Here is a 27,872-nt window from a genome sequence, read left to right on the forward strand (position 1 = left end):
CAGGGCGTCCCCAACCTGCGTTTGCACCTGGCTCTGCTAGGATGGTAGGTACGTTCCTTAACTGCCCTCATCCTCGTCCTCCTGTCTGTAAAATGGGATGATTATAGAGCCCCACCCAGGGCGCTGCTTCAAACGTCAGACGTGTGCGCGCAAACTGCTCAGCACGATGCCCAGCGCACACTCGGCTGTGAGTTGCAATTGCTGTTCTCCTTTCTGCCCTGAGCGCTCCTTCAAGGTGTTTGCTGCACGGGCCTCATTTTTCTCCGCAGAAGTTAGGAGGCACAGTCCGCACTCTACAGGCGCACCTTGTTTAATTATGCTTTCCTTTATTGCCCTTCGCAGAGATTGCATTTTTCACAAACAAGTTTTGTGGGAACCCTGCGTTTAGCAAGTCTATCAGCACCATTTTTCCAACAGCATTATTTTAAAATTAAGGTACGTGCAATGTTTTTCAGACACAACGCTACCGCACACTTAATAGACTACAGCGTAAAAATAACTTTTATACGCACTGGGAAAGCAAAAACATTCATGACTCACTTTATTGTGACATCCGCTTTATTGCGGTGGTCTGGAACGGAACCCACAACATCTCTGAGGTCTGCTTGTATCAGGGCAGGGATGGTGACCACAGGCCTGAAGACCTGGAGCTGTAAGGTCTGGGGACTCCAGGCTGAAGGCCTGAGTCTCCTGTGCTACATCAGCGGTCCCCAACCTTTTTGGCACCAGAGACCAGTTTCATGGAAGACAACTTTTCCACGGACGGCAGCGGGAGGGGGGGATGGCTCGGGCAGTGATGCGAGCGGTGGGGAGCGCTGGGGAGCGGCAGATGAAGCCTCGCTCACTCGCCCACCGCTCACCTCCTGCTGTGCGGCCTGGTTCCTAACCGGCTCGGACCGCTACTGGTCCGAGGCCCGGGGGTTGGGGACCCCTGTGCTACATGACTGACTGGGATAAAAGGCTGGCTGCTTGCGCGGCAACCCCAGCGCAGCCTTCCCAGGAGCAGCCCGCCAGTCCTCTGCCAAGGCCTGTGGTAAAAGAAACCTCTATCTGCCCCGCTCATCCGAGTACGGAAGTCGGCCCCGTGGGTGACTGCTGACAGAGCATGTGGACGCCTGGTGCCAAGGCACTCCTCTGAGCAGGGAAATGCCTTTCATCCCCAAGTGAAGGAACAGCCCTGCTGAGACGTGGACACCCCGCCCCAGAGAGCATCAAACGAGGACCAGGCTCCCGTCACACGTTGCTGTGGGAGTATAAAGACGTGCAGACACTTTGGAAAACCGTCTGGTGGTTTTTCACAATGTTAAACATAGACTCACCATATGAGCAGGCAATTCTACTCCGAGGTGTATACGGGGGGAAATGAAAACATACATCCACTCAAAGCCTTGTACACGGTGTTTACGGCAGCATTATTCATAGTAGCTGAAAGGTGGAGACAAACCAAATGTCCATCAACTGATGAACACGTTACACCAGCATACAACAGAATGTTATTCTGCTACAGAAGGAAACAAAGTGCTCACACGTGCTGCAACGTGGATGAGCCTTGAGAACATTCATCAAAGTACGCGTAGTGAAAGGAGCCAGTCACAAAGACCACATAGTGTATGATTCCATGAATGGGAAACGTCCAGAACAGGCAAAGCCACAGTGGTTACCTGGGCCCTGGGGGACAGGGCGGTGGGGAGGGACCGCTAGTGGCTATAGCGTTTGGGGAGTTGTGATTGGAATGTTCTGGAATTACACAGTGGCGACGGCTGCACAATTCTGTGACTATACTAAACACCACTGAGCTGAACGCCTTCAATGGGTGAATGTTATGGTATGTATATCATACCTCAACAACGTTGCTAAGCAAACAAAGAAATGAATGAATAGGCATGAGTTCAGTGCAGCCCAGCGTGGAGAGAGATCAGACTCGGGACCACTGGCCCCGAGATTCCAGGGAGCATGGTAAACCCATTTGTGAAAACACTTCCACGAACCCGGGGAGACTCCCAAGGCAAACGTGGTTCTCATGCTTGTTGCTTGGGAAAGACAAATATCTACTCCTGGAGGTCTGCGGTCGCTTGTATGAACAACACGAGCCACGGCAATGTGTTTGTGGTGCCGTCCGCCCCGTCCAGCTGCTGAAACCTCCTGGAAAATCTGGAAGCAGCTCTGGACCGAGGCATCTTCCTGGAGGAGAACTAGCTTCTCAGCCCGGCCCGCATGCTGCCCCTTCTGCCACACACGCCCCTGCCCGTCCGAGGGCGTCCGCGTCACGACAAGCGTCTGCCTCGGTGCCCAGGCTTGGCCACCGAGCCTTTGCGTTCAGGGGCTTAAGGCAGCCACAGAAGGGAAGGTGTATGGTGTTCACAGGGTGGACCTTCACACTTGCAAAAACACGCGTGTGCCCGGCAGGATGCTTTCCATCCACACTGCAGCCTCTCGCCAGGTGAGAACGTCAGTACGCAGACGAGGGGTCCTCACGTTGGCTCCCGAGCCCTGCCAGGTGACCACAGGCTTTGGGAGGCCTGGATTGTCTCTACCACTGCTTTATTTTATTTTTTTAATTTTAATATTTAAAATAGTACATATTTAATTTTAAATATTTAAAATATTTAATTTTTAATATTTAATATGCGGATCTTCGTTGCCGCGTGCAGGATCTTTTAGTTGCAGCATGCAGACTTTTAGTTGTGACATGCGGGATCTAGTTCCCTGACCAGGGATCGAACCTGGGCCCCCTGCGTTGGGAATGTGGAGTCTTAACCACTGGACCGCCGGGAAAGTCCCCCACCCCTTTATTTACACGACTTCATTCCTGGGGGCTGCGGTTCTGCCAGGCCGGCGCTCGTGCACCATCAGGCAGGTGCAAAGACAAGCGCCCAGCCTTGGAGCTGACTTGGAGTTCACATCCTAGGACGCTCCCCGGGTAGGCCTTTGGGTTACTGTGGCAACTCCCTGGGACGCATCCTGCATCCTTTGCATGGGGTCAAGAGAGGACAAGGTGAAGGAACTCTCCCCGCAGTGCCCAGCTGCAGCCTCAGGACAGTCTGCATCTGGGGCACCTGTACAGCGTGCGTTCCTTGAATGAAGAAGCCGCATCTGGCATCTCCCCCGCGGCTGAGCAGGGAGCACCAGGGGGCAGGGTGTCCGGGTCAGCAGCCTGAGACTCAGATCGGAATCCCAGGCTGGCCGCTCAGTGGCCGTGTGACCCTGGCCGAGCATCTAGCCCAGGCTGGTCTCCTCACCATTAGGCCCCGGGGGGCCGCCATCCTGACCTCTAACAACCTGTGTACATTGCAGGGGGCCTGTGACTCTGTACAGGGCATTTGTTCTCTGTGTGTCTTTCCCTCGTGGCCCTGTCTGTGCGGCCACGGTCTGCTCATGTGTGGTGCCCAGACTGACCCAGTCTCCTGCTAGAGGTCATGGGTCGTGGGGGTCTCCAGCTCTGCTCCAGTGAATGTCTGCTGCCAAACAGACACACGCATTGGGCCCTTAGAGGGATCTTCTGTCGATAAATATAAACGACCCTGACTGTGCAGGCAGTGTGCTCGGGGGAACACCGGGGACCCCACAGTCCCCTTCCCCACTGCCCACACCCCTTTTCCGACCTCCTCTCGGGACCCACCAGGAGGCAAGGTGCAGGCGGCTGGCACGGAACGCTGGCAGACCCCTGTCCAGGGCTCTCTCGTGGCCCCCTTCAAGGTGAGCCAAACAGCGATGGTGCACCTGCCTCGTGCCAAGCTCTGCGCTAGAACCCGAGGCCAGCGTGGAAGCTCTTAGGGTGTGAGGGCAGGTCACCCTGAGCCGCTGGCCTCCCCGTCACCGTGGCTGACGGCACCCTGCCCCAGGAAAAGCTGGGCTGGAGGAGACGCCCAGGGCACATAGCAGAGGGCGAGGCGGGAGGAACCAGGGGTGGCCCCGCGTGCTCTGCCTCTGGGGAGCCAAACCCTCACCACTGACTCTCTTCCTCCCTAAATGAGGTGGTGAGGGAGCCCAGGCAGAGGGAAGGGGTGAGGAGGGCCTTGTGGGGTGGGTGAGGGTGGGCCCAGCTGGGGATGCTGAGGGCCCAGGGGACCTCAGCCTCCCTCGACCCTCCCTGTGTGCGTGGTAGGCCCCGGTCGCTAACTACCTTTCCAATCATCCTGCTTAGGGAGGCCCCACACATGCAAGCGGACGCTGGTGACCCAGGATGAGCGGTTACAAGGGTCCCTCCCGCGCGCTGGCCTGGTGCAAACAGCTCGCTTGCACTTTCCATCCTCACAGCACGAGGCACAACCTGGGCCCCACTTTTCGTGCTAGAGGCACAGCCAGGAGGCTCTGGGGCCAGGATGCCAGCCAGGTCTGCCTGACCGGCCCTGGGTGGTGAAGGTGGTGGCTAAGGGGTCCCAGGAATGTGCACCCTAAGCTGTCCCTGAGCTCTTAAAGCCCTCAGCATCGAGGGGCTTAATCATCACCAGGAGAGGAAAGCCGACTGGCCTGTCCATCTTCCTGTTCCCAGGATGTTCTCTAAGTGTTTTCTCTCTGTATTTCTGAAGGGCCACCACGTTAGAATCTGACACTCGGGGACCTAGTGTCTGGGGCTGCCAGAGTCCGTCAACTTTGCTTACCTCTCCCACCAGCTGGGCCTGGAAGGGTGGGCCGAGGCTGCCCAGCTGGGTCTGGGTCCTAACACACTTTTGTTTACTTCCCACAGCACGCCTCATCACCAGAAGGCTCAGCTGGGTGGGCGGCCGGCGGGGGAGACAAGGAGTGGAGGTAGGGAAGGGAGAGGGGGAGGAGAGGGAGATGGAAGAGGAAAGAAGGGGTAAGGGAGCAGGGCGAGGAGAGGAGGGGGGTCCAAAGATGCAGGAACCTCAAGCCACCGGTGCTCACGGAGCCTCCAGGGAAAACAGCCCTGCAGGCCCCGGGGATGGGGATGGATTCCCACCGGATTCACAGAGAGCAGAGACCTCGGGGAGAATTCCTGGCCGTGTGGGATCAACCCTGCTTTACTCCCTGACCACAGAGGCCCTGAACACAGCCGCCCAGGCCTCCCAGCCCTGTGACCTGCCTGAAAAGCTCCTGGTACGGGTCACCTTCAAAGCCAGCCTTGCCCTTGCCACCCATCCCGCCTGCAACCCTCAGCTTCCTCCTGGCTCCTGGCTCTCTGCGGGCAAAGGCTCCCTCCTAGCAGGGGGACATCTGCCCCTCTCGGGTGTTAGGTCCCGAAGGAGAGGAGGGGACAGGCAAGGTCCCACCCTGCTGGCACGTCCCCTGCTTCAGACCCCAGACTCGATTTCTGTTTTATCTGTGTCCACCTATCTATTACTAATACATCTTTGAATCAACTCACCTGTTTTGTTTTGCTCCTACTAAGCAATGATACCTGTGAAATCAGTGGCTGGGCCCATCATTCCTTCTCAGGTTCACATCAGTCACAAAGTGGCCTTCTGTGGCCACGTGCCCCTCACCTGCTACAGGACACGGGCTGTGATGGAACCCCGGGCCGGGTCCTGGGTCCTTATCTTCACACCCGTCCTTAATAAAGGACGCTGTCCTCCAAACACACAGGGCTTGGTACGTGGCTCGTGGGTGCAGTGGAAACCCAGCCAGCTGCTTCTGTGGTCCTCTGAAGGGACCCCCGTCTCCCATGCACGGGCCCCTAGCACCTCTCAAAAGCCCAGCACAGGCATCATCTTCTGGGGTCCTCACATCCAGCAGTGACATGGGCAAGACAGCTGTCTTCTCAATCTGGCAAAAGGAGAAACTGAGGCAGGGAGTCCAACCTGCCCAGGGTTTTTCGTCTTCTCAGCTCCCCTCTCTACATCCCCAGGCTCAGGAGTCTAAGGCTTGGTGATGACCGAGCAGGTGGGCACTGTGGACAGCTGTTGAGGGTGGAGGTGCTGTTCAGGGAGGGGTGTCCCCTCGCATGGAAAACAGACCACACCAATGTACTCCCGGGCCAAGTTGAGGCTCCGTACAACTGCTCCCCCTCTCAGACCTTTCACAAGTGCCCTCCACTTTGGGCAGGACACCAAGGAATGAGTGGCAGGGCCAGGCTTCCTGGACCTGTGCGCCACATATATTTTTAGCCTCTGCCCTGCCCGGGCATTTGCAGTGACCGATGTCCTCAGGGAACCACCCAGCTGTACACCCGGGGGCCCGGTGGACTCTCAGAGGTCTCCAGGAACTGCCCCCTGCCCTGATCCTGGAGCTCAGGATCCAGCTCCCCCTTCCAAGGTAGAATCGGCTCCAACTGGGGAGGAATGCATCCCCCCCTCCAGTACACACAGAAGATTGTGGAGAGAGTTCCGAGGCACAGAACCTGTGACCTTAGGCAAGTCGTGTTCTGGACCTGGGGGAAGTGGGGGGCAGGAAGACCTCTGCTGTGCAGGGGGACCACCAGGCCAGATGGTCGCTGAGGTGGTCAGGAGACCTGGGGTTGCACCAACGCCACACAGGTGCACTCTGGGGAAGACTGTGTTGTGCTGTCCTGTCTCCTGTCCAAGGGCAGGACGCCCCGATGCCTGGAGACCTCTCTTACTGGAGTTGGGCTAACCCGGGGGCCGCGCTGTCCACCCTCTCCTCACCAGCGCAATTCTCCAGGAGCAGAGATGCACTGGTAAATCTTGGCAGATCTATTTAGAAGACTTTTCCATCTTCTCTTCTGCTCCTTCTGTGCTCCCTTTTCTCCAACCCAATACTGTTCTCTTACTGTTGCCGGGTGCTGGTGGAATGGGGGGATTCACAAAGGGCAGGCGGGGCAACTGTCCTGTGCTGGGTCTCAGTTTCCTCTGTAAAATGGGGAGTCAGAGCCTATGTGCGGGTTGCCGTAAGGTGTTCTCTGCAGCGGCTTTCATTTTTCGTTTGGCACTTATTGTAAGAAATACACTTCACATCTTGATCAAGTACCCACTTAAATACGTGTAAGTAAAATAAATGCTTCACAGAGCAAGCGCACTCTCACTGTGAGATGCTCTCTATCTCATTCTGTTTCATTTCTATAAAATGCTGGTCATCACTCACCAAGTTTTTTTCAGGACATAATATTAGTCGCTGATCTGAGGTCAAGAGGGAGAGACAGGCAGAAAGCAAGCGCAGACATAATCACCAATCGAGCAAAGGGCTGTGCAGGCAAGAAGGGGGTCTGGCGAACAGGAGGGGGCGGCCTGTTTCTCCACTTCACAGCGAGGTCTCAGAGCCGGAGCCGGGCAAAGCGGCAAGCAGGCCAGGTCAGGCGGGTCTCGGAGGCCCTGGTGGCCGGCTGGGATTTATTTTAAGGGACGCGGAACGCCACCGCAGGTTTGGGGGGAGGGGCGGGATTAAAAGAGAAGATGCGCTCAGCACCTTATATTTAGCGGCTGACGCGCCGGAAGCGCTCGTTACCCGCAGTTACTACTGCGCCCCACGCGCGGAGCGCGGCCCCCACCTTCACCTCCTGGGCAGTGACCCTGGTCCCCCGCCTTCGCCCCCGGGGAAGAGACCACCCCTCACCCTCCGTCTTCACTCCGCGGGCAATAACCCCGGCCCGGCCCCCTGTCTTCTACCCCGGGGAAGAGACCTCCCGGCCCCACACCTTCACCCCACGGGCAGTGACCCCGGCCCCCGTCACTCTCCGGGGAAGGGACCCCCAGCCTTTGCCCCTGGGGAAAGTGACAGTGGGGCGCATCCCAGCTTTCCGGCCCAGGAGGGGGGAAAGCGTCTGGTACGCTGCTGTTCAGCGGAAACTGAAACCGGGAAACACGATCCACAGGTTCCCCGCACCCGGGTCCTGAGAAGGGCGGTACACGCGGCGGGCGGAGCTTTGGCGCCCCGCCCCCTCCCTCACACGTGCTCCCCCGCCCCTCCCGCGGACGCGCGCTCCGCCCCGGTCGATTCCCACCCCTCCTCCAGGCCCGCCCGCCGGGTCTCGTGTTCCCACCCCGCGCGGGGCCCGCCGGGAGCCAGCCGAGAAGTGGGGCGGAGAGCAGGGGAAAGCCCGCCGGGTCAGGCGACGCTTGCTACGCAGGCGCGGAGCGCGGGGCCGCCCCCAGGCCGACAGCGCGGCCATATTTAAAGGGAGGCCGGCGAGGCGAGCCAATGGGCGGTGAGCGTGCGGGGGCGGGGCGTGGCGGCGCAGGACCCGGATGTGGCTGCTGCGACCCCTCCTCCCCCGCGTTCCCCTCAGAGCCCCCCGGCCGCGCGCCGTTCCTCGCTCTCTGGTCCCCGCGCAGGCCCTCGGGCGGCGGTGAGGCGGCGCAGAGGCGGAGGAGCGGGCGGCGAGGCGACCGCGCGGAGGCGAGCGGGCCAGGCCCGGCCGGGCGGCCGCCGCCATGAGCGGCTCCTCGGGCACCCCGTACTTGGGCAGCAAGATCAGCCTCATCTCCAAGGCGCAGATCCGCTACGAGGGCATTCTCTACACCATCGACACGGACAACTCCACGGTGGCGCTCGCCAAAGGTAGCGCCCCGCGGCCGCCCCAACCGTCCCGCCCCCGCCAACAGCCGGGCCCGCGCCTCCTCCGCCCTACCCCCCCCCGGGCGCCCCTCCGCAGTCCCGCCTCACCCCCCGGGGCGACCCCCACATCCTGCCTGCGCCCACCGGGGCGCCCTGGGCCTCCGCGCCGCTCCCGCCCCTGTCCTCCGGGGCTCGGCTTGCACAATGGGCTCCCCGGGCCGCGGTGGCAGCGTAATGGTGCGCGGCCAGCTCGCCCTGCCCGGGGTTGCGGTGGGGAGGTGGGGGCGGGTCTAGCTCCCGCGGTGCCGCCCCCCCCCCCCGTGCGGTGTAGCCCACCTCTGCAGGTGGGGGGTCGGCGTTGCTAGGCTGTTTCCTCCCCAGCTGCCCGAGGGCGGAGGGGGCGGCTGGCGCCGAGAACCCGGTCCCTGTGGGGGAGGGGTGGGGCTAGGGGCCCGGAGTCTCCTCGGGGCCTCCCCAGAAGGCTGGAGAACGAGAAAACGCGACTTGTGCAAGCCCTTCTGGAACCTATTAAGCAGCTGGGGCCTTGAGCCTGAACAAATAACCACGTTTTAATGGATTCTCCTGTTGGGATAGGAGCATCGGTTGGCGGCTCCATGCTCCCGTTTAAAGCGTCTTCCTACTCTAATTCAGACGTTTTAGTCTGTGGGTTTACCCTTTTGTGACAGACTGCTCCCTGCGGGCGCTGGTAACCACACTGAAGTCCCTGGGAGACCTAGAGAAAGATGGCTGTACTGTGGCTTTGCCGGAGTCCAGAGCCTTTTCTGAGCGTGTTGAGGCAGGAGGTGGGCCCAAAGTTTCTTTGTCTTCGTCCTCCAGGGACGATGACTAGTGTCCTTCCCCTGCCTCTTGGAAGTGCTGAGTGCAGCCAGGTCTGCAGAAACCCTGTTTGTTTGGTTGGTCTTGTTAGGCTGGAGACACTGGGCTGGGCCTCTAAGGGTCAAGGCGCAGCTACGTGCTCCTGTGTTAGAGGGAGCCTCCTCCATCCAGGTCGCAGTCAGTTCCCAGCTCTGGGAGTAGCTCCTTTGAAAGCCTAGTATTTAAGTTTTCCGATAGATGTGTTGCTCCAGGACATAGTTTAGTACTGTAAGATTTTGTGGTCACTTGTACTCTTGGCTTTTGGCTACATTTGGCCTGAGACCCCCGTTGGAAAAACTGAGGCCCAGCGTAGTCCCTGGTCCTCAGCGGGAGTTGTGCTAGGATTAGACAGAGGCGCTTCAAGCCCAGCTCTGCCTCAGAGACCTGAGAAGGAGGCACTCGCTGGGGCTCCTTGAACCCTGCCGGTAGGGGTTAATCCCCTAGGAAACCCCTCCGGAGACGGACGCTCGTGGGGTGGGTCCACGTTCTGGGCCGCTTTCTCCCATTGTTTCTCTACCAGCTCCTCCCAGGCTCGTCGTGGGCAGAAGGGTGGGGATGACACTCAACCTGCTGGCTTTTCTCAGAAGAAAACAGACTCCCCAGGGGTGGTGTGTTGCGAGGCTTCAATCAAAAAGCAGCTTTGGGGCTGTTTAATCTGCAAAGTCAGATGTGAATGGGGGGGCGGGGGGGATTTGCAAAGCAGGCGTCGTTTGTGGGAGCGCTGGCCTTCCGTGTTTGGAAGGGAGACTGTCAGGCTCTGAATCGTTCGTGGTCATCTTTGCGACCTAGAACTTTTTGGAGCGTTGCCAGCTGGGGTCTTGTAGCTATTGTCCGTTGATAATCAGGGGTGGAGCAGTTGAGGCGTGGAAGCTGCGTGCTGTGGACGGCCCCTGCGGGAGGGCTGATTGAATGCACTTGGTCGAGGATGACAACGTAACCCTTCTCTTTCTCAACCCCTGAGTGAGGTCCTTTGGTACCGAAGACCGTCCCACAGATAGGCCTGCCCCCCCTAGAGAGGAAGTTTATGAGTACATCATCTTCCGGGGAAGTGACATCAAAGACATTACCGTGTGCGAACCTCCGAAAGCCCAGCACGCGCTCCCTCAGGACCCCGCTATTGTTCAAGTAAGTGCGCTGCCCCGTGTCTGCCGTGGGCGCTGTCTCTAAGAGGCGCCGGCTTCCAGACGGAGCTGGGTGTCATCTGGCCAGAGCGCTCAACTCGAGGAACAGCCTCTTCATGAAAAGCAGTTTAACTGTGTCTGGCTCTTGGCGTTCTGTGGGAGGCTTCATCTGCGGCATGCACAGGGTGTGCTGTAGAGTGAGGCCGGCCCAGCGTGTTGGGCGGTGCAGGGGGCAGTGCTCTTAGTCTTGCCGGCACCCGGCGTTTGTCCTTTGTCTCGGGTGGGTAAGCCTGAAGCCCCGGTGCATGCCGGGAGTGAGAGAGATGCTAGTAGGGACTTGGGACAGCAGGGCTCGCTCTCTCAACACTGCCCCGATGATAAAGTCAGCGTTGTGGGATGCTGAATTCGCAGGTGTCACACCGTGTGCCTGCCTGCTGTGTTATGACGTGTTCTGCCCAGGATTACTAGGGAGTCCAGGCTCATATCTTCTTGGCTTGTAAACCTCGACTTTCACCGACTCCTGCGGGGCTCACGCTGCAGGAGGGGCCGGGACAGAGCGTGCTCCCTGCGGGGTGGGGCTTGCACGCTGGGCTGTGTGGGCACGTGGAGAAGCTCTGGGCCAGACTTCTGAAAGGTTTGAGGTGAGCGCTCTTGGGAACTCCAGAAGAGGGAAGTGCTCGAGCCAGGCCTTGAGGGACGAAGGGGCCTCCCGGGAGCATGGGGAGCTGGAGAGAGGACGCCGCGTGGAGGTAGTTCCCCGGCTACACAGCTGTGCCCCGGCGTGTTGGGGCCAGGGCCCAGGTGGGGACGCCATCCTCGTCCCTGGCAGAGCCTGGACTCCCTGACGACCGGCAGTGGGGCCACTAGAGGGGTTCACGGAGTTAGGAGAAGGTCGTGTTAGAATTACCTGGCAGGTGAAGCTGGGGGTGAACGTGGAAAAGGCAGCTCTGAGCCCCTTAGGCCACCCTGGGGGCTCACACGCCCCTCAGTGCCGCCTCAGCCTCCAGGAGCGGGCTGACGAATCAGGCTGCCTTTCCCGGTCTGCACGGTGCTCGCCAGGCAGGGTGACAGGAGGGCCTGGAGCTGCTCTCACCTGTGTGTCTCATTGCTCAGTCTTCCCTGGGCTCGGGCTCGGCCTCCTCCTTCCAGCCACACGTGCCTTACAGCCCCTTCCGAGGGATGCCGCCCTACAACCAGCTGGCCGCCAGCTCCCTGCTCAGCCAGCAGTATGCCGCTTCCTTGGGTTTAGGTGAGTAACCTTTTTCTACCTGGTCAAGTGCCTGTGCCGTGACATCCAGGAGCGGGGCCAGACCCTGGTGGTGGGGACGCTGTGTTCGTGCCACGTTCAGCTGGCAGTGCATACTGAGCACCTTCTTCAGTGGCCCTTCAACTAGTTAGAACGCTTAGGAACTCCTCAGTTGAGTGGAAGAGGCAGCAGGGTGAGTTTTGGAACAGATGAATTGAATCAAAATTCATTTAAAGTGTCAGCCTGTGTCTGGGTGGAAGTTGTGGTATGTCTGGTTCAAAGAAGAAATAACCGATGTGTGTAATTACAGATGAGTTCTAACCATTTGCACATTTGTCAGCCTATAAATATAAAAGTTAAATGCAACGCCCACCTATCCTATCCTTTTCCATTCTCGTGTCAGTGCTTTGCTCAAAAATGAAGTCTCCCCTAAGGTTGAGTAAGGTTCGCTTCTACACGCATGGAGTGAGAGTCACCCTGCCCATAGGTTTGCGGCACATTGAAACCACAGAGTCGCAGGCATCACCCCCTTCACTCGTAAGAGTCACATGCTTCTAATAGAAGAGCCTGTTGTCTTGACTGCTGCTCCTGGGGTGCAGGAGCCCTTCTCAGCTTGGCTCCCCGTTTCTAGATTAGGTGTGTGTGAGCAAAGTGTCCTATGAGAGATGGCTGGGCTCTTTCCAAGCCTGCTGTACACAAGACGAGTTTCTCATTACTTATTTGTGTGCCTTTTTTTTTTTTTTTTTTTTGCTCTTTTCTCCTTTATCTTCTTTTAGAAAAGTTGGTAAGCCCTCCAGCCTCAGCCGCGGCTTCCAGCCCTAGTTCTTCTCCATCTCCACAGCCCGTTTCAGAGCTTGACATGTCCTCAGAGTCACATCAGCTCACTTCCAAGGGTAACAGCAGTTTTGCAGAACTGCATGCTGTCTTGCGAGCCATCCTGAGCGAGGGGGTAAACCAGTAGACCAGAATGACAGTAGCTGTAGCAGATAATTTGCCAAGCCCGTGGATCAGTTAAACTGCTTCTGTGTGTTTCTGCACGTAATCCTGACTTATTAACTCTCACAGTTTTAAAGAGGGTGTTAGAAAGAACCAGCAGTACACTTTGTTCGCTCTCCTGGGTCCAGGGTCTGTTTTGACCTGTACTGTGATTGCCACGTATGGGAAATGTCCCTCTGCACAGAAGGCCACTTCCTGGGGTTTCTGCCGGTCCTAAATGCAGTGTAGGTTGCTGGGTGAGACTGCAAGGCGCTCCCCCACGTAACAGGCATGCTGCTCTGGGATCCGTGCGGCACGTTCCTCACCCATCCAGGGCGTTTAGCATCGGGGCCTCGGGTGTCTTTGTAAAATGGAGCACCATTAAAATTGGGTGGCTAGCCTGAGTTGTTGACCGGGGGAGCAGTGGGCCTGATGACTGGCTTGGTAACACTGGTTTGTCCCACCTGTCTGCCGGGTGCCGCACCTGTGGGCGGTTTTTTGCCCCTTCTGGGCCTTCTCCTTTCACCGGAGGTCTGATGTGAGAGCACCGTGTGCGCCGCCCTCACCTTTGCAGAGACTCTGTCCAAGATGATGCCTGGGGCTTTCATTATGGCACCAACTACTGTCAGTCTGTCACTTTGCATGTGTTGCTTTCCTGCATGGATGCCAGTGGATCTGAGTACAGCGGTAGTGATGTTTTTTTCCCCACTTAAAAATTGCACAAGATAGTTCATTGTCCTTAGGGTCATTTACATAAAACTGCTCTTAGGGCAAGATAGTTTGACTGATCTTTTTTTATGAAAAGCAAATGAGCCCAAGATCCTTGCCCCATCCAGATACAGCGTGAGCAGGAAGCTGCTGTCTTGCTCAGGAAAGGCCGTGCTGAGTGAGGCGCTAGGTCAGAGAAAGTGGTCTAGGCCAATGAATGCCCATCGCAGAGGACACTTAAAAGTACCAGTAAGGGGGCTTCCCTGGCGGTCCAGTGGTTAAGAATCCATGCTTCCACTGCAGGGGGCACGGGTTCGATCCCTGGTCGGGGAGAACCAGGATCCCGCATGCCGCACGGCCAACAAAGAAAAAAAAAAGTATCAGTATGTAGGGCCTGCCCTTTGAGTACTTTTGATCCGGTTGTGAGGAATTTCTCAGAGTAATTTCTGACAGTAGTTTCTGCTCTATGTTTAAAAACAAAGGTAGACTGTCCAGTCTTCACTGTGTTGGGCTGCCCCTCCGATAATAGTTACTCCGTGGTTAGGGCTCATTTTTTTCTGTCTCAAAAGTCTGTGCACCTCCACCCAGTCCTCAGTTGTCCCATTTAAACAGTGCCCACCGGAACGTGGGAGAGGGAAGGGAGGAGATGGCCTGATGTGTGTGGCACACCCTTCTCTGTCCTCTTGCGGCAGAGGCCCGTCTCGTGAGGGGGACCTCCACTGAGGCCGGGTTCTGAGCACTCCTGCACTCAGGCTTGGTGATGCCGTGTAGTGGGAACAGACTCAGTGCAGCACCGTCTCCAAGGGCAGCCTGGGAACCCTTCGTTTCTTACGATGAGCCTTCACCCGGAGGAATGCAGGCTGTTATTTCTCTGTAGTCAGCTCTCATCACTTCATCCTTTTTGGTTTTGTTGTTTCTTAAGCAAAAACAACAGTGTTCTAGAATTTTAACTTCAAAGGCTGAGCACTGCATTTTGTGGAAGATGCCAGACTGGGATGGTTCTTGTCCAGCATGGCCCAGAGCGAAACACATTCTCAGACTGTGAATTCACCGGCATCTCGGGACTGTCGAGCCCCCTTGGGGTTAGAGCTTGTGTGGTTTGGGGGAAGCTTTTTCTAAGCCGCTTGAGAGGTGCTTATTGTGCTGGGGTGTTTTTCCCTCCTCCGGATGCCCTAACTGGGGGAGCCTGCTGGCTTTTTTGCTGCCTGGGCTAGACGCAGAGGGGATGGTGCGGGGTGGGGGCTTTGCCTGGGTTCTGTAAAACCTCTCCAGGCGGTTGCCTTCCTCCTGCCGCACAGCCAGCTGGACAAGGAGTGGGGGTGGGGGGGAGGCGAGGGGGTGTGGCCTTCTCCTTGTCTCTGTTATTAACCTCTCCTCCTCCTCAACTCAGGAGCTGGCTTTCCGGCTGTCTCAGTCAGCAAGAGCCCCATGGTGGAGCAGGCTGTCCAGACTGGTTCTCTTGATAACCTGAACACCAAAAAGCTGTTACCTGGCAAGGGCACCGCGGGGATGCAGCTCAACGGGCGCCCAGCCCCGCCAAGCAGCAAGGCTGCCAGCGGTACTTAAATACACACTCCCCTGGAGTTTGTTCGTGTTCTCAGTGGCATAGCGCTTCCTGGGGTTCTTTTTTTATCCTTTAATTAGACACCCCCACCCTGTAGGCTTTTGCAGGGCCGGCTCTTGCGCAGTCCCCGGTGGCGCCGCCCTGCTCCCGTCGCCAGGCTCTGCTCCTGTCCCCGGGCTCTGCTTTCGCAGGCGCTTTGCCTTACTCTTCCTTTTTGCGCCTTAGATGTAGCTCAGCCGGCAGCTGGGCAGACTCAAGGGCAGGTGAATGACGAGAACAGAAGACCTCAGAGGAGGCGATCAGGTAACGGCTGTTGCCACTTGAGTTCTGGGGAGCCGAGAACCACCCAGTCGCACTCCGCTTACTGCTCCTGCCTGCTTCTCCGTGGGTGACGGTTTCAGGGTGAAGCGGCAGCTTCAGTGTGCTCTGTCCCCGCCTTGTCTGCTGTCTCACACCGAGTAATGTTGAGTTAGTGGCTTACCGGCCAGGGCTGTCCTTTCCTTCTCACAGGGAACAGACGAACAAGGAATCGCTCCAGAGGGCAAAGCCGTCCAACTACCGTCAAGGAAAACACAATCAAGTTTGAAGGCGACTTTGACTTTGAGAGTGCAAATGCCCAGTTCAACCGAGAGGAGCTGGACAAAGAATTTAAGAAGAAACTGAATTTTAAAGGTTTGAAAATTTGCCCCACCCTAGGAGTGTCCACGGCGCAGGTCAAGGAGAGCCTGGCAGGGGCGGGGGGCAGCTGGGATGGTGGTCGGCGGGGAAGCCGTGCTGTCTGAGGAGTTCCCAGGAAGGAGAGGAGTCGGGGGGAGGCCCGTGCTCGGGGGATGAGAGCGGGTTGCAGGGCCCAGGGGTGGACGAGGCCAGCAGCCAGCAGAGCTTTCCGCGTAGTGCAGGGCACTCCCGGCCGCTTCCCTGAGGCCTGAGCACAACCCTTGAGCGGCCCCGCGAGGACCTGTCCTGGTGGAAGGTGCTTTGCTCCTTGGCCTCTCAGTGCTCTGCTTCTCTGTGTAGACGACAAAGCTGAGAAAGGGGAGGAGAAGGACCTGGCGGTGGTGACCCAGAGTGACGAGGCGCCTGCTGAGGAGGACCACCTGGGGCCCAACTGCTACTATGACAAATCCAAGTCCTTCTTTGACAACATTTCCTCTGAACTCAAGACCAGGTCAGGGGGCTGTGGGGCCGGGCAAGGCCTGGGGGAGCTGGCGGGAAGACACTCTGCCCCCAAACTCTGAGACTGGGGCACGCTCTCTTGGAGACCAAACCCAGATCTTAGGTTCAAGGCAAATCTCTTAGGCTCACAGTTTTACTGTAATGGGTACGTCAGGCCCAGCGGTGCCAGCGGTAGGTGGTGGTGTGGGAAGCCCTGGCAGTCACAGGCACCTGAGGGATCTGACCCAGGTCCCGGCCCCTCTTTGCTCAGCTGCCTCTTTCTCATCAAGGTTGGGCTGGACTACCCTCCCTACCGCGTCGATGTTCCCGTTCTGTACCACCTCGCCTGGGCCTGCTTCTTGGTCTGACCTTGGTGGCCTGAGGCCCTTGCTACCTGAGGCAGCTGGCAGGAGTGTCCACAGTATTCTTTCACCCACCTGATTGCTTGAGGCCGGGGACTCTGTCATATGCTTTGCTTTTAGCACCCAACAGCTGGTGCTCAGATGTTGCCCGAGAACCAGCTAGACAGTAAACGAAGTCTACAGAATGGGCATGGTGTGGAAACTCAGATCCTTTCGTTCACAAATGGAGTAGCAGACACACTGCGGGCACTGGGGGAACAGCAGAAAGCAAGCTGGGAGGTCCCCATTCCCCCCACCACCCCTCTTAGGTTTTGGCAGGGGAAAGAGATAACAAAAAAACAGGCGCACGAGATAACATCTAGCAGTGAGGCGGGAGAGGTTGGGGCGTGTGTTGGGTGTGAGGGGAGTGGGGTTCGGGAGCCAGTGGGAGGGTGAACGCAGGACAGGGTGTGAAGCGGAGGCAAGGCGGAGGCGGGCACGTGCAGCTGCTGTGTGGCTGGAGCGGAGCCTGGGGGGGGTCAGGGAGGAGCGATGAAGATGGGACGGTGGCTTGGGGAGAGCAGTGCTGTCTGAGGTTTCACTGCTGCTTTGTGGAGAGTGGGCAGAGGTGGGACAGGCATGGAAGCTGAGTGGTCACGTCAGAGGCTTTGGGGTAGTGGGCAGTGCTGGAGGAGGGGAGGGAGGCTTGGCCTCTGCCATGCCCTGAAGGTTTGCTGATGGGCTGTGAGGGGAGCCTGGATGGCTGAAGGCTGCGGTTGCTGCTGCTTGGAGTGAGGAGGGTGGGGGGGGGCAGCAGAGCAGGGGGTCGGGCTGGGTGTGTTGCGTGTGAGCTGCCTATAAGCAGCCTTGTGGCACACAGTTGGACACCGGGGGGTCCTTGCTGGAGGTGCAGAAACGAGTGTTGGCGGCGTTGGTGCTGCGTCCGCACCTCCCCCAAAGCGTACGTGTCATAGCCTTGGGGACCCTGCTCTGTTTAGCCCAGTCCCCTCATCTCTGGAGACTCGTCTGGAGGGGTCCGTGATCTGCTCCAGGTCTCGGAGCCTGCACGGGCCCTGGGCCTAGCAAGCAGGGAGGGCTTCCTTCATGGCACGCTGCTGTTGCGTGCTGGCCTTAGGTGACGCAGGTGTGAGAGGTTTATACTGAGCAGCCCCGTCCAGTGGGAGACAGGCCTGGTTGGAAATTGGGCTGGGAGCCCCTGCAATGTTGAGTCTCAGGCTCCAGTGTCCTGATGGGATTGCCCCCCCAGTGGCTCCAGTGACGAGTCACCATCTGTCTATCGGTCCTTTCTCCCTCCCCAGGCTGTGTGAGGCTGGGGCCTGCCTCGGGACGCTGTGAGGAGGTGCCCGCTGTAGTCGGCCTCATGCTCCTTGTCTTCGTTCAGTTCCAGGCGGACGACGTGGGCTGAAGAGAGGAAGCTCAACACGGAGACCTTCGGGGTGTCGGGAAGGTTTCTTCGTGGCCGTAGTTTCCGGGGTGGATTTCGAGGGGGCAGGGGCAACGGTGCAACCCGTCGTAACCCGACTTCCCACAGAGCTGGGACTGGCAGGGTGTAAGGAGGCAGCTGAAGGTGAGTGAGGGGAGCTGTGGGGTCCTTTAGTGGGAGGGCATCCGGACGGGGCTGCCCAGGTAGGAGCCGGTGAGCGTTGGTATCGAGGCCAAACTGAGGCCCCGACCCTCTGAGTGAATCCCCCAGGGGGCTCTTGGGGATGGTGGGACCCAGGCCCCGGGGTTGTCAAAGTGAGGGTCCAGGTGCAGGAGGGCTGGGTGCTCCCCACTCCGGTGTGGTCAGGAAGGAGCGATGGTTACAAGCCAGGCCTCAGCTCCAGCCTGGCCTTGCACTGACCTTGAGTCTGCATTTTTAACTAGGTCGAGGGTGACGTGTGTGCCCCTTAGGGTCTGGGTGTGAGTGGGCTTCGGGTGGGACCTGGAGCTGCCTCCCCCCCACCCCGGTGTGAACAAAAACGATGACCTCGGGTTGTGATGGGAAGGTCTGGGAAGCCCCAGCCTGACTTGGGGTGGGAGGGAGGTTCAGCAGTCCCTGTTCTTCATTCACGGTGCTGGGCTCGGGCTGGGGAGCTGCCTGGATGTGCTCACTAGATGTTGTGTCTCCTCCTCGCAGGCTCTTGCTGAAGCGGCACAGACGCCACACTGTGTCTACGAGGATGTTGGAAAACGCTGCACTTACTGCGGGAGACGTGGGTCACTTTGTTTACTGAGTTTGGAAAATTCCCATGCTACTGCTTATGTTTTGGACTGAACTGAACTTGGACGTGGTCTGAGTTAGAACCACTTTTTTGGGGGGACGTGTATGTGGGAAACCTCTTTGAGGTATCTTGGCCTACTTTTCGTTTTTAGTTGTGCACAGCCTGACGCTAAGGTTTTGGTATTTTGCAGAAAGGTTTCTAGAGCGAAAGTGTGATCCTCACTTTGTGACCTTTTTTGGACAGCTTTGATTTTTAACGTGGAACCAAATCCCATTTGGCAAATGCGGCAGCCAAGTGCATCTCTGTAATCCAACTGGCCGCTGGTGCTGCTGGCCTGACACCCACTGCCACAGGCGGGGCCTAGGAGCCAGGCGTGGCCAGCACGGGGGCATGGGGGGGCCTAGGGCATGGAAAGCGGGGTGTCCCACCATCGTGTTGTAGAAGCAAACCAGACGACCCTGACCTCAAGGTAGAGGGCGGGGTTGGGGGTGCTGGAGGTGTAGGATGGGGCCCTGAACGGGAGGGAGCTGGGAGCTGTCGCTTGGAGTGTGGCTGCCATAGGAATCCGGGCTGGGGGTGAGCGCCCAGGACGAGCTCCTCTGCGGAGTCCCTCTCCCTCCTGCCCTCTCCCTGCCAGTCCCTGACCCAGGCCAGTCAGCGTTGGACTCTGGCCGAACACTGTTCGGTGTCTCATCCACTTGGAAATGAGCCAGTCTTTTTTTTTTTTGCAAGGTCGGTTGACCGAGAACATATTTCCTCTCAGTTGTAAATAGTTCTGTGTTTTTGTTTTACTGGTGGGTGGAGGGAGGGTGGGGAATATATTTGTTGCATGAGCAAAGGGATCAGACCTTCAGTAGAAGCATGCGTCCCTCTGACAGGGCATCGTGGTGAGCATAAGCGCCTTGGTAACTAAATCCCTTTAAGTAGGCGGAACGGTTTTAGTTCTGTATCAATTAAGTTACTGTAAAAGCTTAGGTTTATTTTTGTAGGAGTTAATGGCTAAGAATTAGAACATAGCAATGCGGCTGCTCTGTTCGAGCAATGTAAACTTGTAATTATAAACAAACATGCAAACCTTTGAAACTCTCTTCTTCTCTGCTCTGGAAATAAATAATCCTGTTGACTCTGTTGCCCGAGTTACATCATGGCTCACATGACCGTCCCAAGGTAGGTGTTGTGTGCAGTTCAGATTTGGGGGACATCTGGCACTCTGGAGTGAGACCTGGCCAGTCTGGGTACAGGGCAATGAGCCAGGCCCTAGGTTACTAAGAGCCACCCTCCCGGGGTGAGTGGTGCTGCTTTCCGGGTACTCGACACTAGTTTAGAGAACCTGCTTCGGGAGTGGCCCCTTCGCTGCCATAGTACAGCTTCCAAGCTCCCCAGAACTTTCATGTCGTTGATACCTTAGAACCTGTTACAGGGCTGGACCCTGGGACTACAGAGAAAAGCCAAGACTTGGCTGGTTTCAGACTGAAAGCATGTAATTTCACTGCAGTGGGTTTCCAGGCGATTTTTTAAAATATAAATTCATTCATTTATTTATTTTTGGCTGCGTTGGGTCTTCGTTGCTGTGCGCGGGCTCTCTCTAGTTGTGCTGAGCGGGGGCCACTCCTCGTTGTGGTGTGCGGGCCTCTCACGGTGGCCTCTCCTGCTGTGGAGCACGGGCTCCAGTAGTTGTGGCAACGTGGGCTCAGCAGTTGTGGTACACGGGCCCAGTTGCTCTGCGGCATGTGGGATCCTCCCTGACCAGGGCTCGAACCCATGTCCCCTGCATTGGCAGGCGGATTCTTAACCACTGCACCACCAGGGAAGTCCTCCAGGTGATTGTTAAAAAAGCACTCTCAGGACTAAGGCCCACCTGGCCATCTGTGCGTGATTCAGGCTGAGAGGAGGACCAGACGGCAGGCCAAGCTGGCCTGTGACATCTGGATGCAGCCTTGTGTTTGGCCAGCTTCCTTTTCCGGGCTGTCTACCACTCTCCAGCAGATCCTGAGCACTGCTGGTAGTTTCAGAATTTAACGAACTCTTAGCAAATACCAATTAAAAATAAAAACCTTCCACAGCTGACCTGCTACACGCAACTGGCCTTAGCACTAATTCTAAACTAGGTAGTTTTTGTTTGTTTGTTTGTTTTTGCGGTACGCGGGCCTCTCTCTGTTGTGGCCTCTCCCCTCGCGGAGCACAGGCTCCGGACGCGCAGGCTCAGTGGCCACAGCTCACAGGCCCAGCCGCTCCGCGGCATGTGGGATCCTCCCGGACCAGGGCACGAACCCGCGTCCCCTGCATCGGCAGGTGACTCAGCACTCAGGCTAAACAGGTATTTCTCTGCTAGAGATTCTAAATATAGTTAAGTCACAGTTTACCACCTATGACTAACCTTGCTATTAAAACTTAAACTGACAGTCATTGTGACGATTAGACACTTTAGGCTAAGTTTAAAATATATCTGGGCCTCCTTACCCCTATTTATTTTGGCCGCGCCACGTGGCTTATTGGATCTTAGCTTCCCTACCAGCGATTGAACCTGGGCCCTCAGCAGTGAAAGCACCGAGTCCTAACCACTGGACCGCCGGGGATACGCTTTAGTCCTCTTCAGAAGCTTGATGTATATATGCCATTGAAGGAGAACCCAGTACAAGAGAAGCTGTAGACAGAGCAGAGCCCTGGCGTTGGAGTCCTACCAACCACTGTGGTCAGAAGCAACAACCAGCCCAAGGACTCTTCTAAGAAGCCTTTTGTGAGTTCTCCTGGGGCAAAGGAAGCCAAAAAGCAACGCCATCACCAGGGCTGGCGGCAGGGCCTCTGGAGAAGCAGCAGAGTTGTGCAGGAGAAGGGTGGTTAGGGTTCTTCTGTAAACGCAGAGCTTAGGACCATGACTCACCCTGCTGTGGACTGGAAGCTAAAAGAAGGGTAATCTTTCTGGCTAAAAAAGCGAGGGAGGGTAGGAAATAGCCAGCACTGGAAGTCTTCAGTAGAAAACAGGAAGAGTGTTGACTTGATCTACTAGAACCAGAAATTTAAGACAAGTTCCACAGCTACTGCTCTGCAAAATGAGCTCAAGATGGAAACCGAGCACTGTGTGTCCTCGTGTCCTGACGTCATACATTCATTAAGGACTCGAACAAAGGTGTAAAAAGAAACAGTCATTCTGTTTAGAACTCCTGAATGGGAGAAACCCTGAGTTTCTGCAACCACAGCACCTGTCTGCAGCAGTGTGGACCCCGTAAAGCCTTCCCACAAACCCCAAGGGAGGAGCCCCACTCGGCCGTTGCCTTGTCTTAGAGCCTGGCGAGGAGCTGGGAGGAATTGCTCCAGAGACCCAAGGCGAGCAAGCTTTCTAAAGAGCTATCAGTACACGTAAAGGATACATTAACCCCTAAAAGAAAGGTTAAAAAACAGGGACGTTTATTGCAGGACACTTGGACAGTATGGATAAATGGGACAGAAATGCCTACATGTCATTTGGAAAATCAGCCATGATTTAAATTTAAAAATCGCTACAGGCAAAATTTCATTCATCATGATGCTTTCTTTTGTTTCTTCTTTTCATTTTCTTCTTTTTCTTTTTCAATCTCAGCAACATATTTCTCAATTTCTTCAGGATTTAAAATCTATCAAAGGAACAGTGTATGGTTAGCCACACAAGGACCCCCGAACATAGGCCCCAGATGCCCCTTCCAGCTGCTTCTACAGGAAAGCAAGGCCACATGTGCCTGACCCGGGGAACAAGCTGGAACTGATGTGTAGGTGATAATTATAAAGCAGAAGCAAACGCGCACAGCGGAGGTTTTCACCCCGCGAATGCTCTCTTTTCGACTCATTTGTGGGGATCCTTGGAAAGAACCTTTCTTGGGGCTGGAGCCACAGCAGAATGGCCCTGAATGTGCACTACCCCTGCCCTGACCACTGGGAACACTCCGTAGGTAAGGACAGCAAACCACCTTGGTGATTACCTTGAGTGGTTGATCTCGTCTCATGACAGCAAGTTCTATGTTTTTGCCGCCTGACTGAACCACCTCGGAGGGGAGAGAAGAGCGTTAGATGCCTCACCCACCTCAAGACCAAACAGCGCCCGTATGTGCCCTGTGAGCCTGAACCCAGCACTGCCACACAAGGGGCGACGGTGGGACACCGGGGTCCCAATACCCAAAGCGTGTGTCCTAGCTGCACACTGATGTGGCCAGTCCTTCGCGATACCCTCCTGTCTTGAGGCAGCTGGATTTGGGCGGGGTTGCTGGTCCCTCCTCCTGCACAGCAGGTGTGCTCACAGCCCTCCCATCTGTTCACAGCCTTTCCCACCACTAAGCCTGGACGTCTGGACTCCCTCTGCCTCTGGCTTCACCCCCTAGCACCTCTAAGGACGGCTTCCACCCATTATTCCCAGCGCTTCTTAAGTCCCTGACTCTAGAGCAGTAGCTCGAGCCTCAGAAAGGCTGAGCGCTTGGGCAAGCCACCTAGCCTCTCGGTGCCTGGACTGCCCAGACGTGTAAGGAGCTGATACAGCCCCAGAGCAGTGCCTGGTGCTACGGCTGGCGCCCTCACCACCTCCTTGTTGCGCACACGCCAGCTGCTCCATTCTGCGCCGTCCCTTCCGCCCAGCCCAAGTACCAGCACCACGGCGTGCGCACCTGCAACATATTGCCCAGATTTCAAACACAGACTTACTTCCAGGAGGGCCTTGATAACCAGCTTGATAGTCAGGTCGTCTGTTTCAATGGCTTCGTCAGTATAATTCTTCTCTAGAAATTCACGCACTGACTTGGCACCCCTGCCTATGGCGTTGGCCTGAAACAGGGATGGGTGTTACACAGCACAGAGTGCGACAATCCAGAGCCAGCCCAAGAAAACGACCCCCCCCCACCAGCCCCGTGGCCCCACCAGTGCCACCCTGCTCCCATGTGCTACGGTGAGGGGCAGCCTGGTGGGAGGCGGGCCTGTACTCCAGGCCCTGCCCCATGGCTGCTTTTTGCAAAGGGCTGTTTGGAGTTGGTGCTGATTCCTACCAAGGAAGGGATTCTACTGAAAGACACGTGGGCAACTTGACTACACCACGTATCCTTACACCTCGCTGTCCTTTCCTCCCCAAAGCAACGCTTAACGACTTCTCAGCTCCCACGTCACAAGTGTGTCGTGAGCACTTGTGTATGCGTACACACCTATGTATACGATTAGGCCAGCTCAAGGCCCCGACGGCCTCCAAAGCTGCTGCTACTGGCAAGATGGCCCAAAACAAAGCCCCTCTGTTTGTCAGGGACTCACCTTCCAGGCATGGTACGTGCCCGAGGGATCAGTCTGATAGAGTCGGGGGGTACCATCAAAGTCAAAACCCACAATAAGGGCAGAGATGCCAAACGGCCTGCGCCCGTTGCTCTGTGTGTAGCGCTAGTGGAAAAAGAGACACAGTGACACTGCTGCCTTGGCATGAAGGCCCCCCAGAACCTGCCCCAAGTAAAATACACATGGTGTTCCAAACACAGCTTTTAACGAAGGGATGAGAAAAATTAAGCCCACGTTCAGGTTATTTGCAATTCAGGCGAGAAATGAAAGGAGCCTGTGGTTTTCAGCATTCCTCCTTCTGTTGCTGCATTTTCATTCTCAGAAAGACCGGAACTGCATCATGAAGCACAGCTGGGGCTGCTTGGAATTATTTTGACAGCAGACACAATCTGGCTACACGTTCTGGTTCACAGGTGACCAAGATTTCACCCGAGTGGGCGTGGCTTTCAGCCCCCTCCCCGCTGCTTGGTGACTGGCCACTCAAGATGCCACTCAGGATGACAAGACGAGAACTACATCATCTCCCTCTGGAACTACGAATCTGGACTGCCCCATGCTACTAAGTAAGAACACAAACGCCACTTAGAAGGATAAACGATGGCAAAATTACAGACAGGGAGAAATCAAGGCTAGGACCCTTGCGTGGAACAAGCGTGGTCTGATATCCCCACAAGTGACGTGTGCGGCCACGTGAGGTAATGCGGCAGGACGCTCCACGACAAAGCAGTGACTGCTCGTAAGCAGCCGAGCCACGGCAGGCAGACACACCCACCTGCTTCAGACTGGCGATGTACCGTGTGATGTACTCCACGGTGACCGGGTCCTCCACGGTCAGCCGGTGGCTCTGGCATTCCACCCGCGCCCTGTTGATGACTATCCTTGCGTCAGCAGTGAGGCCTGCAGCGAACACAAAGAGAGCTCCCCTGAGCCACCGCTCGTCCAGCCCGTCGTCGAGGCCAGCGCAGATCACGTGAGTGGACAGCAGTTACCCTTGGCCGGTCCTCTGGTACCCAGCACCGAGATCATTCTGAGTGACCAACAGTGGAACCAGCAGCCTCTGTGAGCTTCTCTGAGAAAGCTGCGTGTACGAGGAGCTGTGTGTATTTACATAGGCTGTAAACACGCTAATTTTTTGACAAAGCAAGTCAATCTCTAGTTTAGGTAAACCGACCTCCCCGCTAAGGAAACGAATGAAAACCCAGAAGTGCAAGAACATACGGCACATCCCGAGAGCCGGGTGCTGTCCAGCTCTCCCCACTTCACGGGCACACAGTTAGCTGTGACAGCTGACCTTTCTCCTGCCAGCAGCAATGGAGGCGACAGCACAGCGCCTCATCCCGGGGTGTTTAATCATTTGGCCCCTACGCTTCAGCCTCCTGGGGAGGACCTCCCCCTGCAACTGTGGCCAGCCCTCTTCTTGAAGGCCAGCCCTTTCTTTTGAATGATTTCAGGTTACCCAATTTTCACGTCCCTCAACAGCCCTTCCACCAGGTTAACCTCCAGAGCGCTTTTCAAGGAGACTGAGAAATACAGCACGGGCCCCAGACTTACCCGCGAATGCCATGCAGACATTGTCGTCCAGAGCACAGATCTTCCGCACTGTTCTTTCATCCTGCAGTTTGGCCACTGACTTCTTCTCCACACCAAGAACAACAATGTCTTTTCCTCGGACACCAACCTTCAAGAAATGGCAATGCTGCACTTAAGGAGCTGACACGAGGTTCTGCCAGCAGGCACAGAGCACTAACAGCGCATGCCAACATGGTCCTGTGAATACCCTGGGGGTGGCACGCACACCCTGCAAACCGTGGGTCTCGATCCACTTTTGGCAGAGCTAGTCCAGGTATCACAATCTAGGTGCCTAGTCTCGTGCCTTAAAATACTAATACGTAGTTTCAGTTACAGCACAACTAAGGAATAACTACTGTATTATCAGTGTGTATGTGTACACGTGTCATTTCAACCCAGTGAATCAAAGAGTCTCTGGAAGGCTTGAGTGTGAGTCCCTAACAATGAAGTCAGGTGTCCTGAAAGCAGTGTTGATGTGGTTGTAAAACTATACCAAAACATTCTCCTCTCTCTCGTGCACTTTTTTTTTTTGGCCACGAGGCTCATGGGATCCTAGTTCCCCAATGAGGGACTGAATCCAGGCCACTGGACCGCCAGGGAACTCCCCCCTCCTGCACTTCTGAAAACAATGTGCACAGCGGCGGGGAAGTGCCTGATACGGCGTCAGGCGGACAACGTATCAAGTATTACAGGGAGGCCCATGGCTCTCTGTTTACGGCTGACGCTGTAGCGCGGAGAAAAATGTATTAAAAACATGGGGGGAAAAAAGTCACTGACTGTCAGTTAAACCCCTCAATCGAAGCAGCAGCAGACCCAAATGAGACAATCACTTGGAAAAGCAACCTCTTCTCTTAGTTTAGAGCGGGGTCTCTCAGCCTCTGCCCTACAGGCACCTGGACGAGCTAATTCGTCCATGTGAGGGGCTGTCCCTGCGCACGGTGCATCACCCCAGCCTCCACCTCTGTAAGTCTCCACGTGGGGTGCGGAGAAGCACTGATGGGCAGTGCTTCAGATCTCAAGGAGCTTTCTCGTGAATTGTCTTCCATGGTCTTCAAAGTTCCCAAGGGAAAGACGACCAGGCCCAGAGACAGGTTAAGAAAAGGTAGCCACCCTGGCTGACCCACAATAGTATGGGGATGGGGGTGTCAGCTGACCCCAACAGTCTTTAAGCTGAGGCAGGTCACAAGATGGATTTGGGGCCTTAATTTCAAAAGCGACTCAAGAAACGAAAAACACTTCCAAATTTACAGAATCGTGTGTGTTCTATGCCCACTCAAACCTCTGAAACACCAGATAAAAGATAAACCATCATCCATTCTGACCGATCAGCAAACTGACATGTGTCTTGAGGACAGCAGTGTATTTATTATATCTGAAGCATTGGTCTAAATGAGAGGCGCGCTCGGGTGCGACGGGACAGGGGTCTGGCGCAGTGACCAAAGCGACGGAGGACTCAGCAGTTGGACCCAAGACGGAGCCTGCCCGCCGCGCCGGCGGCCCGGGAACTGCAGGGTTGATGCCGACACCGGCCGCTCTTTGTTCTCGAGGCCGACCCGGACTTTGAGGGCAACTGCTTTCCGCGGGGGTTGGGGGGTAGTTGGCTACCTCGGAGCTGTCCAGACACAGTTCGCGGAGTCACTTACTCCCTTAAGGAGCGTTCCTGAGCGGGCAACGGGCGGGCCCTGCCTTTCGGAGTCCCGCGCCCCGGCCCCGCCCGGCCCCCAGCCCCCCAGGTCCACGCGAGGGCCCCCGCCAAGATGGCGTCGGCGCCAGGCGCGCGCACGACTCCGAACACGGACGCGGGGCACCGAAGCCAGCGGCCTGCAGAGCGCCTGCCGAGCCACTAGCCGCCCCGCTTGCCCGGACGCGGAAGCCGGCGCCCAGAGAGCCGCCCCGCCTGTCCTCACGTCTCCTGCCCGCGGCTCGCAGCGCCCCTTTCCCGCAGCGACGCCCACGTCGCGGCTTCCGAGTGCGCCCCACACCATCGTGCCGCCCCAAACCCCGCACCACCGCGCGCCCGTCAGCGCGGACCTCAGGGAAGCTGGTCGGCAAGACGCGCCCGGGCCCCACCCAGCCGCCCGGGCCTCCGCCTGCCCCGGCGCCCGGCCTCCCCGCTCACCGCTGTCGAGCCCTTCTTCACGGCCTCCTGCGCGTACTCCACTTGGAAGAGGTGGCCGTCGGGCGAGAAGACGGTGATGGCGCGGTCGTAGCTCATGCCGGCGGGGAGACGCTATCAGGACCGGGAAAAGCGCACACTCACGGCCGCGCAGGCCGCGATTCACGACGCCGCTGCGCCCACCCCGCGCGCCCGCCCCCAGCGCCGGGGACTGCGCTGCCAGCGTAAGGCGGTGTCCGGAGGCGTCAGGCGGCGTCGGGCGGCGTCGGGCGGACGTGCGCGCGCGCCGG

At 57.0% G+C, this 27,872-nt stretch overlaps 2 protein-coding genes across 5 annotated transcripts; one reads left to right on the top strand and one right to left on the bottom strand.

The window, feature by feature from the left end:
- Positions 1-8,150: 8,150 nt before the first annotated feature.
- LSM14B (LSM family member 14B) lies at positions 8,151-19,983 on the top strand. Of its 4 annotated transcripts, XM_082671711.1 has the most exons (10): positions 8,151-8,412; positions 10,247-10,410; positions 11,520-11,655; positions 12,429-12,545; positions 14,726-14,893; positions 15,125-15,202; positions 15,410-15,571; positions 15,917-16,067; positions 17,798-17,983; positions 18,536-19,983. In XM_082671711.1, exons 1-9 carry the CDS (start codon positions 8,286-8,288, stop codon positions 17,967-17,969), a joined length of 1,275 nt encoding a protein of 424 aa, XP_082527837.1. In that variant the 5' UTR covers positions 8,151-8,285; the 3' UTR covers positions 17,970-17,983; positions 18,536-19,983. The 4 variants fall into 4 exon arrangements, with proteins under 4 accessions (XP_082527837.1, XP_082527838.1, XP_082527839.1 ...); XM_082671712.1 differs by lacking the exon at positions 15,125-15,202; XM_082671713.1 differs by lacking the exon at positions 12,429-12,545 and having other exon boundaries at positions 18,536-19,982.
- Positions 19,984-22,003: 2,020 nt separating this feature from the next.
- Positions 22,004-27,812, bottom strand: PSMA7 (proteasome 20S subunit alpha 7). Its single transcript, XM_082671090.1, has 7 exons — positions 27,586-27,812; positions 25,449-25,575; positions 24,670-24,794; positions 23,880-24,002; positions 23,286-23,405; positions 22,574-22,636; positions 22,004-22,231 (listed from the first exon to the last, which is right to left on the bottom strand). Exons 1-7 carry the CDS (start codon positions 27,679-27,681, stop codon positions 22,139-22,141), a joined length of 747 nt encoding a protein of 248 aa, XP_082527216.1. The 5' UTR covers positions 27,682-27,812; the 3' UTR covers positions 22,004-22,138.
- Positions 27,813-27,872: the final 60 nt, after the last annotated feature.

This window comes from Grampus griseus (genome assembly GCF_964374135.1).
Source record: "Grampus griseus genome assembly, chromosome: 14".
Lineage (NCBI taxonomy): Eukaryota > Metazoa > Chordata > Mammalia > Artiodactyla > Delphinidae > Grampus > Grampus griseus.

What these genes read in the sequence shown, in the direction of transcription:
- PSMA7 (XM_082671090.1), bottom strand. Translation starts at nt 27,681, where the DNA reads ATGAGCTACGACCGCGCCATCACCGTCTTCTCGCCCGACGGCCACCTC. An exon ending in TGAAGAAGGGCTCGACAGCG is followed by an intron (nt 25,576 to 27,585) that starts GTGAGCGGGGAG and finishes CATTTCTTGAAG; the next exon opens with GTTGGTGTCCGAGGAAAAGA. An exon ending in GACGAGATCAACCACTCAAG is followed by an intron (nt 22,232 to 22,573) that starts GTAATCACCAAG and finishes TTCCTTTGATAG; the next exon opens with ATTTTAAATCCTGAAGAAAT.
- LSM14B (XM_082671711.1), top strand. Translation starts at nt 8,286, where the DNA reads ATGAGCGGCTCCTCGGGCACCCCGTACTTGGGCAGCAAGATCAGCCTC. An exon ending in AGGACCCCGCTATTGTTCAA is followed by an intron (nt 10,411 to 11,519) that starts GTAAGTGCGCTG and finishes CTCATTGCTCAG; the next exon opens with TCTTCCCTGGGCTCGGGCTC. An exon ending in ACATCAGCTCACTTCCAAGG is followed by an intron (nt 12,546 to 14,725) that starts GTAACAGCAGTT and finishes TCCTCAACTCAG; the next exon opens with GAGCTGGCTTTCCGGCTGTC.